We start from the raw sequence: 19,633 nt of genomic DNA, 5'->3' as shown, positions 1-19,633 counted from the left end.
AGATTGGATTAAGAGCGAGAAAAAAAGAGATAGGAAGAAAAAATAAATTTTAAAAAATTTGAAGTAAAAATTTAAAAAGCAAACTCCAACAATTAAAACCTGAAGGAATGATAGTCACTAATAAATCCAATAGGGAATTTAGGAGAAACTTCTTTACCCAGAGAGTGACTAGAATGTGAAACTTGCTACCACAAGGAGTAGTTGAAGCGACTAGCACAGATGCATTGAAGGAGAAGCTGGATAGTAAATGAGGGAGAAAGGAATAGAAGGATATGTTGATGGGGTTGGATGAAGAAGGGTGGGAGGAGGCTCGTGTGGAGCATAAACACTGACATGGACCGGTTGGGCCAAATGGCCTGTTTCTGTGCTGCACGTTCGATGTAATTTTGGCAGCAAATTCTGGGCCAATATCTCGACTCATACACGACAAGTGGCCAACAAAGCAACATATTGGAGGATGGCCACATCCAAGGAACCATAATTGAAGCATGAGCCACCACCGTTAGGAAGGGAGGGGAGAAGATGGGGTAAGAAATAACAGCAATAAAAAACTATGGATTACATTACAGATGGGGAAAGGAGGGAGAAAACAGCTGAGCTGGAGTCCTTTTTAACATTTAATCTGGTCAATCTTGCGGTTAGAGCCCTAGTACTTAAAAGTTAAATTGAATGAGCTGACAAACTGAACAGAATCTTAATACCATCTCCAGTCTCCCACTTTGTTTTTGAATGAGTAATATATAATGAGTTTAATTTCCCCCAGACATGGCCCGATGTAGGTGCTCTGTAGCTTAGGTTCATGGTTGTAATTTACAGTCATCCAACTCCTGGACGCTATGAGTCACGCTGCCACCACACTTCTGCAACAATCAGCAGCTCCTCAGACTTCATTTCCTTTTCTTCACTGTACAGCCGTGCCGTGGCAAGTCATAACCACTTAAACTACAAACCACAATCGGTTGTTACAGAAGTGACCTCTGCTTCCAAAAGGTAAGAACATTTATTTATGTATTTTACCTCCTTTACCAGTCATTAACATAAGGGTAAAAAACACAAGTATTCTATTGGGTCTTTCATCACGTTAACACCAGGAATCCTTACATCAACCACAGTTAGAGAAGTGGAAATGAAATAATTTGTGAGCCTCAGAAGACTGCATTGCATTTACATTAACTACATATTAAATATTTTACTAAAGTCTATCAAAGAAAATTCACATTATATTTGTCTCAGTAAAATTCTACTTCCTTTGTTAAAATACTAACATGGAGATATTTTGAACACTGAGCTCCAAATCTAGTGCACAATGAGACAAGCGAGTTACAGTAACAGTTGGGCTGATTTTATAGCCTTTTTAATTCTCTCAGGGAGAACCAAAGCAGTTATGGAAAATATTTCAAACCGACATCCAACTTGCAGATTGAAGTTGGCACAGTAACATTTTTCATGATTCAAGAATTATGACGACAGATTTTTTCCAAATGGCAGTGTTCCATTTTACAAAAAAAACAAATATATCCCACTGAATATGGAAGATTTCTGAGAAAAGCTTGGTATCTTGTGCGAATGAAAGCCACAGATACAGAGGTATGTAGATTCTGAAAAGGCTGCATCGTTCAGCTCCACTCCTGAATTTCACAACTAATTGCTGCTTACTGATTACTGGAAAAGTGAGGACTTGCAGATTAATAACCTGTGTTGGCCCTCTCTCGGGCATTTACTGCTGCGTAGAACTGGGATCCAATCCCTATGCCAGTCCGATATTGAAATATTTACTATGCTTCCAAGCTTCCATAATTATCATTTTCTGTACAATCTGCAGATTCTGTTCTATAAAAGTGGCTCTACTGTGCATGATCACGCCTTTATTCTATTGCTTGCTTAAAGAGAGTTACTGTCACCATCAGTACCACTTCAAAAAAAAAGTTATTAATATCATTATCCCTTATTTCTCTCCTTGCGCTTTTTTTCTTTCGTTGGTGCAGAGTGTAATCGGTTGGAGGAGTTACTGAGCTCAACCATGGCAGGTAACTCAATTCATATCAGCATAGATGTAACCACTAACCAGCAGTTAATGCAGCTCAATAGCAACCGTCGTGATCACTACCTTCTCTCAACCAGTGAAGTCATTCAAACAAAATTATATACAAGGACATTTTTAAAATCAACAGCAAGGCAGCACTGAATAAGAGGTTGTTAAAGCCAAATGATAATTCCTTGTACTTGTCTTAAGTGGGATTGGATATTGACAGCAGCTCTTTCAATTTCAGCCATTTTGAGCATTCGGCATCTCTGCCCCATTTCTACTGCAATCGTCAGGGTCACATTACTAACTGATTGTCTGTTAGATACTTGTCTGAGGCATCTGGTTCTGCTTACTTTCAGAATAGCACAGAAACAGAAAAAAGCATTTATTCACCAAAGTACAACAATAAAATAGAAAGAAGCAGTTAGTGTCATAAGAACATAAGAACATAAGAAATTGGAGCAGGAGTAGGCCAATCGGCCCCTCGAGCCTGCTCCGCCATTCAATAAGATCATGGCTGATCTGATCCCAACCACAAATCTAAAGAACACAAGAAGTCGGAGCAGGACCCGGCCACACAGCCCCTGGGCCCTCTCCGCCACCCACAGGGCATTGACCGATCCGAACTCTGCTTCATGTCCAATTTCCTGCCCGCTCCCCATAACCCCTAATTCCCTTTACTTCTAGGAAACTGTCTATTTCTGTTTTAAATTTATCTAATGATGTAGCTTCCACAGCTTCCTGGGGCAGCAAATTCCACAGACCTACCACCCTCTGAGTGAAGAAGTTTCTCCTCATCTCAGTTTTAAAAGAGCAGCCCCTTATTCTAAGATTATGCCCCCTAGTTCTAGTTTCACCCATCTTTGGGAACATCCTTACTGCATCCACCCGATCAAGACCCTTCACAATCTTATATGTTTCAATAAGATCGCCTCTCATTCTTCTGAACTCCAATGAGTTGAGTCCCAATCTACTCAACCTCTCCTCATATGTCCACCCCCTCATCCCCGGGATTAACCGGGTGAACCTTCTTTGTACTGCCTCGAGAGCAAGTATGTCTTTTCTTAAGTATGGAGACCAAAACTGTATGCAGTATTCCAGGTGCGGTCTCACCAATACCTTATATAACTGCAGCAATACCTCCCTGTTTTTATATTCTATCCCCCTAGCAATAAAAGCCAACATTCCGTTGGCTTTCTTGATCACCTGCTGCACCTGCATACCAACTTTTTGATTTTCTTGCACTAGGACCCCCAGATCCCTTTGTACTGCAGTACTTTCCAGTCTCTCGCCATTAAGAAAATAACTTGCTCTCTGATTTTTCCTGCCAAAGTGCATAACCTCACATTTTCCAATATTATATTGCATCTGCCAAATCTCCGCCCACTCACCCAGCCTGTCTATATCCCCTTGCAGGTTTTTTATGTCCTCCTCACTCTCTACTTTCCCTCCCATCTTTGTATCATCTGCAAATTTTGATATGTTGCACTCGGTCCCCTCCTCCAAATCGTTAATATAGATTGTAAAGAGTTGGGGACCCAGCACCGACCCCTGTGGAACACCACTGGTTACTGGTTGCCAGTCCGAAAATGAACCATTTATCCCAACTCTCTGCTTCCTGTTCGATAACCAATCCTCCACCCATGCCAGAATATTTACCCCCAATCCCGTGATTTTTTATCTTAAGTAATAATCTTTTATGTGGCACCTTGTCGAATGCCTTCTGGAAGTCTAAATACACTATGTCCACTGGTTCCCCTTTATCCACCCTGTACGTTATATCCTCGAAGAACTCAAGCAAATTTGTCAGACATGACTTCCCCTTCATAAAGCCATGCTGACTTTGTCCTATTAAATTATGCTTATCTAAATGTTCCGTTACTGTCTCCTTAATAATAGACTCCAAAATTTTACCCACCACAGATGTTAAGCTAACTGGCCTATAATTTCCAGCCTTCTGCCTACTACCCTTTTTAAATAACGGTGTTACATTAGCAGTTTTCCAATCTGCCGGGACCTCTCCTGAGTCCAGGGAATTTTGGAAAACTATCACCAAAGCATCCACAATCCCTACTGCCACTTCCCTCAAGACCCTAGGATGGAAGCCATCAGGTCCAGGGGATTTATCCGCCTTGAGTCCCATTATTTTACTGAGTATCATCTCCTGAGTGATTTTAATCGTATTTAGCTCCTCCCCCCCGAGAGTCCCCTGTTTGTCCAGTGTTGGGATATTCTTAGTGTCCTCTACTGTAAAGACTGAAACAAAATATTTGTTCAGCATTTTTGCCATCTCCATGTTTCCCACCATTAATTTCCCGGTCTCATCCTCTAAGGGACCTACGTTTGCCTTAGCCACCCTTTTTCTTTTTATATAACTATAGAAACTCTTGCTATCTGTTTTTATATTTTTTTGCTAATTTCTTTTCATAATCTAACTTCCCTTTCTTAATCAATCCTTTAGTTACTTTTTGCTGTCTTTTGAAGAATTCCCAATCTTCTATCCTCCCACTAAGTTTGGCTACCTTATATGTCCTTGTTTTTAGTCGGATACTATCCTTGATTTCTTTACTTAGCCACGGATGGCTGTCATTTCTTTTACACCCTTTTTTCCTCAGTGGAATATATTTATTTTGAAAGTTGTAAAATAACTCCCTAAATGAACACCACTGCTCATGTACCGTCTTACCCTTTAATCTATTTTCCCAGTCCACTTTAATCAATTCCGCTCTCATACCATCATAGTCTCCTTTATTCAAGCTCAGTACGCTTGTTTGAGAATCAACCTTCTCAGACTTTGGAAAAAAAATTCCAGCTGAATTTTATATGGCGATTGAGATCAGAAATGGAAAATAAAAACAATGAGCTATTTAACCAGCCCTGACTGCTATTCCATTCTATGCTATTTCTAATTCAGAATTACAGATCAGTCAGTCAGAACTTGTGTTAATTCCATACACGTTGTACCTGGACTCAGAGGATTCAGCCTAGCTTTGGAGAGGTTGGAAATTCATTCCCTGTGCTTACTAAATGGGAGAGTACTGAACACTGCATATTAAAACTACTCATCAGTCTGATAATAATGATGAAATTCATTTTTGTTTGAGCATTTGGCAGTTGTGGGATGCGTTTAAAAACGTGGAATAATTAGCATTAATAATATTGAATAATTAACATTCAGGAACCGTTGCCTGCAAAGGTCAGCACACTGGGGAGTTTGTTGCTAGTTGATAAGATTATCTTTGTGAAGAGAATATGCTATTAAATGCTTTATCAGGGTAAATCCATCTATCAAGCCTGTTCTTGCCAGTCATATTTTCATGATTGTCGTGATAAAAAAAACAAGATTTTGAACATGCAACTGTACGCATATGTATGTTAGTTGAGAACTGATAGTCCCCATATTCGAATATGTTGAAGCTTTAAATGCATTATATTCTTTCTTTGGCAGTTAAGGTTATTTTTTTTTCCCGTCTTCCCCCCTTCTCTACCAAAGCACTTATTTTTGCCGGTGCACAGAATCACTTGAGTGGTCGATCTTTCTGTGTAAAACCGTTCTGAGTATTGGCAGACTGTCTGATCGCAGAGGGCCTCACAGCTGAATCTGACCCTGCGCCCACACAAGCGCACTTTCCAACAGAGGTCATTGAATAGCAATCAGGGCCAGGAGCTCTGGCTGATTTTTTTCCCCCCTCCTTAGTCCAGCAAAGGGGTCAATTGTAGTACCCCAATTGAAACCTTGGTTGAAGTCAGCTTAGCAAAGATCTGAACTCAAACTTGGAAGCTTCCAGCCTGTGGTTTCGATGGAATCTCTTAAGAGGTGCTGCGCTGCTGAGCAGAGTTGTCATCAAGTTTTCAGTAAAACATGGGTGTTGCTGCACGATACGCTACTATTTTGGCTGTGTAGTTTGCTGCTGTGCATTGGTTGGACATATTCAGTGCTGAGTTTAGTCCTTTTAGCTTCATCCATAGCTATTTCAACACCAATCATGGAATAAGTGTGCTATCTATTTTTGTTTTCCTACGTGCAGTACTTTGCATTTACTGGCATAACTGTGATTTTGACGAGTTAATGGTCGTAATGAGCAATTTAATCCACCATACCAACAGTGGCCCGAGAGAGCTGGACTCAGGAGTGAGCTAGTAGTGGCCCTGATGGAACTGACCCAAGATTGGTAAGAATCATACAGTGCTGAAACAAAGGCTGGAAAGTAACACACAGAGGGGCTCGGGCTGCATGCCCGAGTCTTTAATCAAGTATCACGAGAAAGCAATGAGCTAATGAATAAAAGGGTGAATTTGCGAGTCTCCTGTTTACATGGTGAACTCATTCACCTAAAATTTCTTAAGAGCTGGAGCACCAAATAGGCTTGTTCCAGTCTATTTTAACCACTGCTACCACATCTGTAAGACTCAGTGCCACACCAGGTGGTGCTTTTGGTAGTGAAATGCTGATGGAATCATTTCGTTCAGCAGAATTTTGAAGTTTTCTCATAAATGCCTAAGTAGCGAAGGACAGAATCCATCTGATATTGCCCAGTAGCAGCCTGTGGAGTCACAAATTTTGATAATGCATTCCAGTATCTTCCACTTAGTTTATTTTCTTCATACTTTTAAATCCCAGTGGAGCCAAGATGACAGATTTTCCCCTAGGATTCCAGCGTGGCAGCTAAAAGGTACGAGTCCAGCATTCCTTTTCTCATCACAATGTGCCTGGCCTCTGCTCAGCACCCTCTTCTCTCCCTCCCTCCCCAGCCAATATCATCACAGGGACAAACCTGCATGTTAACACTATGTGTGAAACATTGCTAGCTCTTATGACTTCTAATTCTAAAAACCGGCAGCTCCCTTAAAAATATTGCGATTCAAATCCACAGTTTGAAGGCAGGAATATCTTTACACAGACATACACAATTGTACAATGAAGTTGCTCTCTTCATTGTTGCTATTTTCCTTAAAACACTAATCCATCACGACACCCTGAGCAAAGAAGAAAGGGACAACTCTTAGGGCAGTTTTACCTTCCTCCAACCAAGTCCATCAAATTCCACCCCTCATCCTCAACAAGGGGAAAACTTGAGTACAAATGTCACCCAGTAGAAGGGTTAACACTATAGCAAAATAAAAACTGCTTTCTATCTTCCCCTTTTCCTTGATGCTCACTTGGTCCCCATTCTCCCGTTTCAATTTTGTCACATTATTTGTGGGTAATTTGAACTTTTCTGCACTTTTTTTGTTTGAAAGTTAGAATACTCAACCTACCAGTCACAAACACTCCATTCTGGAGCTGGGACCCACATCATCAAAAACTCCTGTCCGATCAGCTGGCCCTAAAAAATTAGTGTTTCAGCCCAATCAATGCTAAGGATGTTGCCATGTTACTCAGGTGGGCCAGTGGAGTGACCAGGCCAACGCCACAATTTTTTTTATAATCAAGTGCCATTTTAACTCTTCTGCTGTTTGACGAGTTATTTTGTGAGCAGCCCAGAAGAAAGGGTGTTGGTGGGCAGCTTGGATACAGTTAACATCGAAGGATCACCTCTTAAGAGTCACACGATGCTCTCGAGAAAACTATCTCAGGGAGGGAAGCTTTCATGATTTTTTAATATAAAAATAGAGAGCCACGAGTAACAGATCACAGTATTTTGGTGACTGGCTAACACAGTTACCATAACACATATGGTAAATTAGTTTAGAATTTAACGACTATTTTAAACACAAGCAATACTTTGACAGGGTTTGCATCAAGTCAGAACCACTTTATACACTGGAGACCATAGGGAGCCCAACAGTGAATTTAAACTAAATTTTACTTTGTTGCCAAAGTTACTACTGACCTTTTTAATCTCATGTAAGATTCATTGACAGCTGGTCTACATTCTGCACGCTGAACCACAACTCCTTCAAAGGTTAGTTTTTCTTGGGGTGAGAAAAGAAATGGAAAATCAAAATGAGCGTTTGAGAATTATACACAGCACTGAAGAATATTGCTAAAATTCAGAACACCAAAATGTGTCTGATGTAAAATTACAGTCAGGATGTTTACCCAAACCACTTTTCAAAACCAAATGCAGTAAGCTGGTGATGAGGCACAATTACTCACCTTTCATTTAATGCTACATCATGATAAAAGTATGGGTTGGGTGACTTATATCTAACTCTGTACTGTGTTGTAAGGGAGCAGCCATTGCTGTTTGCCTGCCTGGTTCAAGACGAACTGGAGAATTGCTGAATATGGCTAGGCCATCAAGATAGGGATTTTAGTGTAAATGGAAGAACAGCATGCCTCCATTTCCTTTACACTGGAGCAGAATGTTTATCAAATGGCAATTTCCTCCAGATTCTGTCTACATAGAAATAAGGACAACTGGTAGAATGAAGGCTGGGGGAATGTGGGGAAAGAAAAGAGGGATTCCAACAACATCCCCTCCCTCCCTAAAAAAATTACGGATTTATTATAGCTGAAGGGCTACAGAAATCAACAAGACCTTCCTTTTCCTTCTTTAAATTAAATACTAGAGTAAAAAAGCCCCTGTATTGATTAAATATCACAAAATTAATTCAGAATAAATATTAAATAAACATGAGCAGCTGTGAGCTAATTGTCTTCAATGAGCCTTTGAGTACTGATTTTCTTTGGCACTTTACAGAACGTGACACAGAACAGTCAATATAAATGCAACACCCTGGAGCTGAAAACCCCCCAAATATATAGGCTTTAATCCTTAATACAATTTTAACCAAATTCTTTTAGTTTTTTTCAAAAAAACCCACAAGTAACCAACATGCTTTCATGTCAGCATGAGACTCAATTACATTGGCTTGGCAAAGGTTGGAAGTAAAAATAGTCAAATGGCAAGATAGAGAAAAGCCAAGGTGAAAAAATCCTCTGTCTTCTGCTAATGCTTAACACTGAAGTATCTTTAAGCAGCATTGTAAAAAATATTACCACTGCATTTAAAAAGTAGAATTAAGTTAGCTGATTCATTAATCTTTTTATTTCCTCCAACAATCCCTTCTCCATCCCACCTCCAAATGTTCTCCCCTTCTCCTCTGTTGAAGGCTCAACTCCTTGCTGGGGTACAGGCACTCTCTAGTACCGCAAGCTAATGGCCATTATTTATGTGAACACTGACGGCAATTGTAGGCAGACTATTTGACTATGGCAGCATCGCAACTATGCCCATTTTGTTCTAGGCAGACATCCCCACACAGGGACCCCAGCAATGACCAGGAGCAGGAAGCCGCTCAAATTTTCCCCACCTTCCCCTGCCCTGGCAGAGATCAGCTAATCCAACACTGAAAAGGGCATGGAACCTGGCACCTTCCTGAATAGCTCAGTTAATCATTGTCTTTACCAGCTAAACCACTAGGGTAAACCCACACCACCCCTACCAGAAAATAAATTTGAAGCCCCCAACATAAGACAAAACCATAATCTGCTCTATTGAAGAAACTGAAAGCAGCTTGCCACTGTAGCGGGACGATCAGAACTGTCCCGACCCAATAATGTTTGTAAAACAAAATTGAACTGGTTAACTCACTTTATTGTGACTTTTCTAAGTGTCACATAAGAATTGGAGAAGATAATGTCACATTATTTTGTTCTGAGCTTTCAGAATTAATGCATTTATTTGGTCTAAGCTCTCCAGTCTTATGACAGACATTGAGTTCATTGTCAGCAACAACACCAGACTCCACACATCATTGTCCTGATACCACAGGATCCACAATGAAAGTGAACTAGTACGAGTACTGACATATTAGTAAGAATCTTTAGTATTGACTGCATTGCTAATGCTTGTAATAGCCCATGTTTAAAGACGTACAAAATGTTAAGCTTTTCTAATCCATTAAACTGTCCTTTGACACCTCAAAATTTCTTTACACTTTCCCAACCAAATTAGTAACCAGGATTGCTCTGGATGTTAAGAGTTATCTTTAGTGATGTCTAAATGGGTCAACATATTGATGAGGAGTTAAGATGGTCAGCGAAGGGCTGGAAATGGTCGCCTGTTTATTTTTATAGAAGCATGTTCCAGGAAAATTATTGGTTGCAACAAGTCAACGTTAAAGCCAGTACAGAAATAAGTATAAGTACGACAGCACCAACGCTTAACAAGATTGAGTAAGGTGATTGATAAATCTGCATGTTCATTTGCCACCGGCTCTTGGGTACTTTATTGTAGTGCAGGAAGAATAATTGTGATTTAGGTTCATTTGAGTGATTTCTTTTTTGTTCGTGATGCCTAATTTGGTGCAAGACATTCTACATAAACATTCTCCAATTAAAAAGACCCAGCTTGGCCACTAACAGGAACCAAGTAATGCACTATTTAAAAATAACTGGATTTTTAGCTCATCCCAAAGAGATAAAGAAAGAACATGCACTTACAGAACACCATTCACATCCTCAGGATATCTCAAAGTGATTTACAGCCAAAGGAGTGCTTTTAAGGTATAGTCAACTGTTGTAATGTAAGCAAACATAGCAGCCAATGTTCACAAAGTAAGTAATATTTGCGCCACACAAATGCCAGGCAATGACCAACAAGAGCGAGTCTAACCACATCCCCTTGACAATCAACAGCATTATCATCACCGAATCTTCCACCATCAACATCCTGGGGGTCGCCATTGACCAACAACTCAACTGGACCAGCCACATAAATGCCGTGGCTACTAGAGCAGGGCAGAGGCTGGGTATTTTGCGGTGAATAACTCACCACCTGACTCCCCAAAGCCTCTCCACCACCTACAAGGCACAAGTGAGATGTGTAATGGAATACTGTCCAGCTGCCTGGATGGGCGCAGCTGCAATAACACTCAAGAAGCTCAACACCATCCAGGACAAAACAGTCCGCTTGGTCGGCAGCCCATCCACCAACTTAAACATCCACTCCCTCCATCATCGGCGTATTGTGGCTGCAGTGTATGGGTACGGTAGCATAGTGGTTCTGTTATTGGACTAGTAATCCAGAGTCATGAGTTCAAATCCCGCCATGGCAGCTGGGGAATTTAAATTCAATGAATTAAATAAAATCTGGAATTAAAATACTAGTATCAGTAATGGTGGCCATGAAACTACCGGATTGTCGTAAAAACCCATCTGGTTCGCTAATGCCCTTTAGGAAAGGAAACTTGCCGTCCTTACCCGGTCTGGTCCATATGTGACTCCAGGCCCACAGCAATGTGGTTGATTCTTAATCGCCCTCTGAAATGGCCTAGCAAACCACTCAGTTGTACAATCTCGCTAAAAAAAGTCATAAGAAGAATAAAACCGTACGGACCACCCGACATCGGATCACGAGGGACCCGACACGACAATGGCAAACCAAGCCCAGTCGAGCCTGCAAAGTCCTCCTCGCCAACATCTGGAGACTTGTGCCAAAATTGAGAGAGCTGTCCCACAGACTAGTCAAGCAACAGCCTGACATAGCTTTCAGCCAACGTCCCAGACTCTTCCATCACCATCCCCGGGTATGTCCTGTCCCACCGGCAGGACAGACCCACCAGAGGTGGCGGTACAGTGATATACAGTCAGGAGGGAGTGGCCCTGGGAGTCCTCAACATTGACTCCGGACCCCATGAAATCTCATAGCATCAGATCAAACATGGGCAAGGAAACCTCCTGCTGATTACCACCTACCGCCCTCCCTCAGTTGATGAATCAGTCCTCCTCCATATTGAACACCACTTGGAGGAAGCACTGAGGGTAGCAAGGGCACAGAATGTACTCTTGGTGGGGGACTTCAATGTCCATCACCAAGAGTGGCTCGGTAGCACCACTGCTGGTCAAGTCCTGAAGGACATAGCTAACAGACTGGACCTGCGGCAGGTGGTGAGCGAACCAACACAAGGGATAAACTTACTTGACCTCGTCCTCACCAATCTACCTGTCGCAAATGCATCTGTCCATGATAGTATTGGTAGGAGTGACCACCGCACAGTCCTCGTAGAGACGCAGTCCCGTCTTCGCACTGAGGACACCATCCAATGTGTTGTGTGGCACTATCACTGTGCTAAATGGATAGATTCAGCAGCTCAAATCTGGGTATCCATGAGGCGCTGTGGGCCATCAGCAGCAGTAGAATTGTATTCCAGCACAATCTGTAACCTCATGGCCCGGCATATTCCTCACTCTAACATTACTAACAAGCCAGGGGATCAACCCTGGTTCAACGAGGAGTGTAGAAGAGCATGCCAGGAGCAGCACCAGGCGTACCTAAAAATGAGGTGCCAACCTGGTGAAGCTACAACTCAGGACTGCATGCTAAACAGCGAAAGCAACATGCTATAGACAGAGCTAAGCGATTCCACAACCAACAGATCAGATCAAAGCTCTGCAGTCCTGCCACATCCAGTCGTGAATGGTGGTGAACAATTAAACAACAAACGGGAGGAGGAGGCTCTGTAAACATCCCCATCCTCAATGATGGCGGAGTCCAACACATGAGGGGAAAAGACAAGGCTGTAGCGTTTGCAACCATCTTCAGCCAGAAGTGCCGAGTGGATGATCCATTTCGGCCTCCTCCCGATATCCCCACATCACAGAAGCCAGTCTTCAGCCAATTCGATTCACTCCACTTGATATCGAGAAATGGCTGAGTGCACTGGATACAGCAAAGGCATGGGCCCCGAAAGCATCCTGTCTGTAGTGCTGAAGATGTGCTCCAGAATTAGCCACGCCTCTAGCCAAACTGTTCTAGTACAGCTACAACACTGGCATCTACCCGACAATGTGGAAAATTGCCCAGGTACGTCTGTCCACAAAAAGCAGGACAAATCCAATCCAGCCAATTAATGCCCCATCAGTCTACTCTCAATCATCAGCAAAGTGATGGAAGGTGTCATCGACAGTGCTATCAAGCGGCACTTACTCACCAATAACCTGCTCACCGATGCTCAGTTTGGGTTCGGCCAGGACCACTCGGCTCCAGACCTCATTACAGCCTTGGTCCAAACATGGACAAAAGAGCTGAATTCCAGAGGTGAGGTGAGAGTGACAGCCCTTGACGTCAAGGCAGCATTTGACCGAGTGTGGCACCAAGGAGCCCTAGTAAAATTGAAGTCAATGGGAATCAGGGGGAAAACTCTCCAGCGGCTGGAGTCATACCTAGCACAAAGGAAGATGGTAGTGGTTGTTGGAGGCCAATCATCTCAGCCCCAGGACATTGCTGCAGGAGTTCCTCAGGGCAGTGTCCTAGGCCCAACCATCTTCAGCTGCTTCATCAATGACCTTCCCTCCATCATAAGGTCAGAAATGGGGATGTTTGCTGATGATTGCACAGTGTTCAGTTGCATTCAACCCCTCAGATAATGAAGCAGTCCGTGCCTGCATGCAGCAAGACCTAGACAACATCCAGGCTTGGGCTGATAAGTGGCAAGTAAAATTCGCGCCAGACAAGTGCCAGGCAATGACTATGTCCAACAAGAGTGTGTCTAACCACCTCCCCTTGACATTCAACGGCATTACCATCGCCGAATCCCCCACCATCAACATCCTGGGGGTCACCATTGAACAGAAACTTAACTGGACCAGCCATATAAAGACTGTGGCTACAAGAGCAGGTCAGACGCTGGGTATTCTGCAGCGAGTGACTTACCTCCTGACTCCCCAAAGCCTTTCCACCATCTACATGGCACAAGTCAGGAGTGTGATGGAATACTCTCCACTTGCCTGGATGAGTGCAGCTCCAACACTCAAGGAGTTCGACACCATCCAGGACAAAGCAGCCCGCTTGATTGGCACCCCATCCACCGTCCTGAACATTCACTCCCTTAACCACCGGCGCACTGTGGCTGCAGTGTGTACCATCCACAGGATGCACTGCAGCAACTCGCCAAGGCTTCTTCGACAGCACTTCCCAAACCCGTGACCTCTACCACCTAGAAGGACAAGAGCAGCAGGCACATGGGAACAACACCACCTGCACGTTTCCCTACAAGTCACACACCATCCCGACTTGGAAATATATCGCCGTTCCTTCATCGTCCCTGGGTCAAAATCCTGGAACTCCCTTCCTAACAGCACTGTGGGAGAACCTTCACCACACGGACTGCAGCGGTTCAAGAAGGCGGCTCACCACCACCTTCTCCAGGGCAATTAGGGATGGGCAATAAATGCCGGCCTCGCCAGCGACGCCCACATCCCATGAACGAATAAAAAAAAGTGTGTACACCAAGTCTATAGCACAAACAAACCATTCGGCCTAACTGGTCTATGCTGGAATTTATACTCCACACGAGCCTTCTCCCACCCCTCTTTATCTAACCCTATGAGGATACCCTTCTATTCCTTTCTCTTTGATGTGCTTATCTCGCTTTCCCTTAAATGCATCTATGCTACTTGCTTCAACTACTCCTTGTGGTAGCACGTTCCGCATTCTTACCACTCTTTAGATAAAGAAGTTTCTCCTGAATTCCCTATTGAATTTATTAATGACTATCTTATATTTATGACCTCTAGTTTTGGACTCCTCCAAGAGGAAACATTTTCTCTACATCTATCCTATAAAACCCTTTCATAATCGTAGTGATCTCTATCAGGTCACCCCTCAGCCTCTTCAGCCTTTCCTGATAAGTATATCCTCTCAGTTCTGGTATCACCCTTGTGAATCTTTTTTGCACCTTCTCCAGTGCCTCTACATCCTTTTTATAATATGGAGACCAGAACTGGTCACAATACTCCAAATGTGATCTAACCAAGGTTCTATACAAGTTTAACATAACTTCTCTTGCTTTTTAATTCTATGCCTCGAGAAATGAACCCCAGTGCTTGGTTTGCCTTTTTTTAATGGCCTTATTAACCTATGTTACTACTTTTAGTGATTTGTGTATCTGTATCCCTAGATCCTTTTGCTCCTCTACCCCATTTAGACTCTTATTATCCAAGCAGTATGTGGCCTCCTTATTCTTCCTACCAAAATGCACCACCTCACACTTACCTATATAAGGTATCTATATCTGAATTATCTATAGGATGCACTGCAGCAATTTGCCAAGGCTTCTTCGCCACATGAACTCAGCTGTTCAAGAAGAAAGCTCACCACCACCTTCTCAAGGGCAATAAATGCTGCCATTGCTAGCGATGCCCATATCCCCAGAATGGGTAAAAATGCAGGCAGTTTAACTGCTACATCGAAACAATTCCATTTTCCTCTGTAGTGTGCTGTGTCTGGCTTATCTGGCGCATCTTTGAGTGATCATCTTTCTTCCTACTTTTTCAGCAACCATTTTCTAACTAGCTAACGACCATCTAGCTAACATCCTGCATGTTATACTATACCATCTTTCCCAACTTATATTATTGAGACAACTGCTGGGTTCCGCAATTCCGCAAACTACTACAAACCACAAAAATAACGAATTATACTTTAACACAAACAGGCACTTTAAACACACTCCTGTTTTTCCAAACATTTCTCCTGAAATCTAATCCAAAAACCGCACATTAAATACTGAAGCGTATCAAGACTAAAGCATTACTTCTGAAATCTGATTAAAAGTAGAATTCCCACAGAAACTGCTTAAAAACATCTGTACCAATAACTATATCCGCAAAGTTCTTCCTGTCTGCATTAAAGTACATTACACATTGGGGTTTGCAAACTTGTGTCTTAAAGTTATATTAACCTTGAAAGATGGCAAATGTCTGGTTAAATCTTTGTTCACTGTGTAAGTATTTACTTAAAACCCAGTCAGCATTCTCCACCTGACTGGTGAGTTGGGTTTTTCTGCTTGTGCATTTGCCAGCCTGTGGTTTTCCTGTCCATCAAAGACCTTGGCTGTAGGCTCCATACCGTGCAGAGACACAAACCTTATAGCCTTAAGTTTCCTACATCAGCTTATTATGACACATTCCCTCTTCATGGAAAATTGGCAGGACAGCCATCACTAGGCATCTGCTGTGTGCCCCTTATGACTTGTCCAGAGACACCTAGTATCAGGTTAACTGACCTCTTGGACACTGTTGGCTCATAACCTGTACTCTGTATCTGTACACTCATTAAAAAATAAGGAAATAAGTGATGAGCTCCATAAGTTCAGGGGTTATAACTGAACATTGGAAAGTGGTGTTTGTAACAGCCCAGTGAAAAAAGGAGACATAAGTAAAAGAATTATAGACAATTAGCAGAAAAAAATTCTCAAGCACTTAGAGGCAGCAAGGAGATGTCAGCATCAGTTTAGAAGTAATGTAACTTAAATTATACATACGCCTCTGAAATCTTGATTTAGGATCAAAATGATTCATCCTGTTTACAACCTTGTGCACTGAAGTGATTGTCAGTTGTCACCAACCATTTCAGAATAAGTAATACCACTTGTTATGTGTGTGCTAAAGGAAACTTCCCAATTAAGTAACAGTTCAATTCTTTATTAAAGCTTCAGGATCATCTGAAATTGATTGCCCAACATGTTGTCAGTTGTAAATAAATGAAACTTGCAGTTACAGCAATCAAAAAAACAGACTAAGTCTTCCAATACAATAAAATATAAAAGTCTTTTTCACTTAACATATACTGAAGAAATAAAATGGAATGACTGTTACAAACTATATATTTTCTCATTTGAAAGCCAGGTGGATGAGTAGAGTTTTCGACTTATGGGCGAATTCCAACTAGATCCTTCCCACAGCTTGTGGAAGCTAGTGAATCATGTTAAAGCGGCAGTGCCTAATAATGTAATTTTCCAGGTACAAGTAGGAGCCATGGTCGCCTTCCTCAAAAACAAAGCTGTCGCTTCATAGCTGAATAGTTTTAAAACCATTTGTGTACATCAGGGAGTGAGATTAGTCTGTTCTTTAGTCCTAGCTCCTGGGAAATCATATAGCCAGCACATGTCAGTGGCTTAAGCACACAAGTAACATCTACACCAACATTAATTCTCTCCCAGCTGAGAACAAATCTCCTCAACAGACTGCATGCGGAACATCTTTTGCACAGGTGCAATTCTTGCAATACCTCGTGTTTATGTTAGGAAAAAGTGAGACCAGACAGCTTTAATTCACCGAGAGGAGGCAACTCCACTTCTGCCTTTAGAGTGTTAAGGGCAAATTTCAGTATCAAATGATGTTGCTGCAAATTCACTGCATGCAAAGATAAAATGCCACCCACAGTGAAATGGTGCTGACATTTTATGAAACCCTGCCAACACTTCCATTTCATTATTCCTACTATACTGCATACAGGTGATCTTCTTCACAACCAGCAAATGCGACACAGCACAGCTTAATTAACATCAAGGCTCTTGAAATGGAAGGGAAGATCAATAAAAGGGAAACTGACTGTGAAGGAAAAAACAACATTACAGAACGCTTGAAAAAGGGCAAGAATTGTAAGGCAGCTGTGATCACCATTAATGTTGGTGGGCATCTCTATACAACGCAGAGGTGTACTTTAACCAAATACGTTGATTCCTTACCGGAAGCTTTGGTAAATGGCAAAATTCAGAGTACTGTTGATGCAGATGGAAATTGCTTCATAGATCGTGATGGCTCGCTGTTCAGGCATGTCCTTAACTACCTACGAAATGGCGAGCTTCTCTTACCAGAAGGATTTCGAGAGATTCAACTTTTGGCACAGGAGGCAGAATTCTACCAAATAAAACCTCTGACAGATGCTCTGAAAGCTAAGTCCGCAATGGTGCGGCAGGCATCGGAGGCCACATTCCTGGAAATAACCGACAGCCATGACCGCTCTCACGGCCTCAGAATCTACTGCAATTCTTCAGATTTCATAACAAGGATCAAGTCACGCATTATTCAAGTGTCAAAAAGCCGTCTAGATGGGTTTCCCGAGGAATTTGTCGTGTCATCGCATGCCATCCAGTTTAAGTACTTCATTAAATCAGAAAATGGCGCGCGGCTCGTTCTGAAGGAAGACAACACCTTTGTGTGCACGCTGGAGACCCTGAAGTTCGAGACCGTCATGATGGCTTTAAAGAGTGACTTCAAATTGCTGACCAGCTTGGACAGCTCCAAGGGCTCGATCGTTCAGAGTGATGCACTTCATTTTCTTAAGTAAATCCTGCTTTACAAGTAATACCGAAGCATGCTGTAATAAACACTGAGGTACAAAGGACCCTTTTGCAACTATCGTGTCACTATAGTGAGACTGTAAAATAGACTGCTGTCAGTCAGTAGATTATCGTAATGATGTAATGTGTCATGCACCATTAAATCGTAAAACAGGATTCGAATACTCTGAGTACATTATAATCTCTTCAATTTGCACACAAGCATCTTTTTCCACCACATCGCTTCCATTACTTGCTTTGCTGATTAGGAATCTACAATGAATAAATTATTTAGATTCTGAAGTATTACATGTAATATTCTGTACAGGAAACGTAAACTTCATTTAAAAATTGTTTCATCGTCTCAATCTTTGAAATATGTACAATAATGTGCTCAACATAGGTTTTTTACTTCCTCCGAGAATGAAATTCTTAGAGAAAATATTCCATTCTTACAATATTTTTAAGATGTGATGCAAGTTAGTACCATAATAATTTAAAACTATTTCAGCTCTATTCCATAGGGTTCCAAGTTGCTCAGAAAAGTACCTGAAAAAGCTTCACAGTTTCACTAATTGCGGACTAAAGACTGGGACAGTGGGATTAGTTCTGGATTGCTCCAGCAAAGAGCTGGCACAGCCACATTGAGCTGAACTGCCTCCTCCTGTGTTGTAAACTTTAATGGAAAAAAATCCACTCTGAATTTAAAACAAAAAAGCAAGCAAATTTAAATTTGTGCATCAGGATGTTCTCATTTAATTGCCATGATCCATTGGTCACTCATACATTCAAATTCCTTGTTATACCATGAAGTTGAATTCACTTCAAGGTGCCATTTTAAGTCCAATTTCTGTTCTATTAACACTGTAGATATTAAAGGAGCTACTGAACATCATTTCAGCAGGTGCATGCTCTTCTTCAAATGGCTTACATCAGTTTTTAAGTTTACATGGTGCACCCCTGAATTCCAATGACTATCAAACCACCTTTTTTTACTCTGGAATTAATTCTAAAATTTCCCCCCCAAAAATACAGATTGGTGGCATTTTACATATGCTGCCACAGACTGCAGGGAGACATTTATCATCATCAGTTATCAACAGTGAGCGCCAAATCTCAGTCATGTCACTGTGGGGAGGGACCCAGCACTGGCCAGGGCATTCATCACAGGAAAGAAAAAAGAATCAGAACAGTCACAACAAGCTACCCGTACATATTTGCGAACAGCTTCTTACAGAACAGTACTGGTGATGAGTCAGCAGTGAGTCTCCCATCTGTCCTCTTTGTGGGGAGAAGATGAAGGGAAGAGAATAGCTTAGAAATAAACAATATTGGAGAGAAGAACGAACTTGCATTTTACTAATCAAAAGTATCCTTTGTTCTTTTAGGCCTGGTAATGACACTTTCTGGCAAGAAATATAAATTATGATTTCCAATTATGATTATTAGTAATTGCAAATATCAGACAATATTGTTAAATGTGATTAAAATAAGTATTTAAGCAGTTACATTAAGCATGGCATGTGTGTTTTACTAATATTTGTTAACAAATAAAGATTTAAAAAACAAAACAAGTGTTTTCCTGCTTTTAAA

The 19,633-nt window shown here is 41.8% G+C and overlaps 2 protein-coding genes across 3 annotated transcripts in view; one reads left to right on the top strand and one right to left on the bottom strand.

The window, feature by feature from the left end:
- Nucleotides 1-19,633, bottom strand: part of LOC137327096 (general transcription factor IIF subunit 2) — a 95,683-nt gene that overhangs the window by 20,282 nt on the left and 55,768 nt on the right. For both annotated transcript variants that reach the window (XM_067992530.1, XM_067992532.1), the window contains one exon: nucleotides 7,861-7,942. In XM_067992530.1, the coding sequence (XP_067848631.1) occupies nucleotides 7,861-7,942 (82 nt within the window). The remainder of the gene's footprint in view (nucleotides 1-7,860; nucleotides 7,943-19,633) is intronic.
- On the top strand, nucleotides 844-19,560 carry kctd4 (potassium channel tetramerization domain containing 4). Its single transcript, XM_067992533.1, has 2 exons — nucleotides 844-990; nucleotides 17,214-19,560. Exon 2 carries the CDS (start codon nucleotides 17,278-17,280, stop codon nucleotides 18,046-18,048), a length of 771 nt encoding a protein of 256 aa, XP_067848634.1. The 5' UTR covers nucleotides 844-990; nucleotides 17,214-17,277; the 3' UTR covers nucleotides 18,049-19,560.

Source organism: Heptranchias perlo, chromosome 11 (genome assembly GCF_035084215.1).
Source record: "Heptranchias perlo isolate sHepPer1 chromosome 11, sHepPer1.hap1, whole genome shotgun sequence".
Taxonomy (NCBI): domain Eukaryota; kingdom Metazoa; phylum Chordata; class Chondrichthyes; order Hexanchiformes; family Hexanchidae; genus Heptranchias; species Heptranchias perlo.
This window is presented reverse-complemented; position numbering and strand designations above follow the sequence as displayed.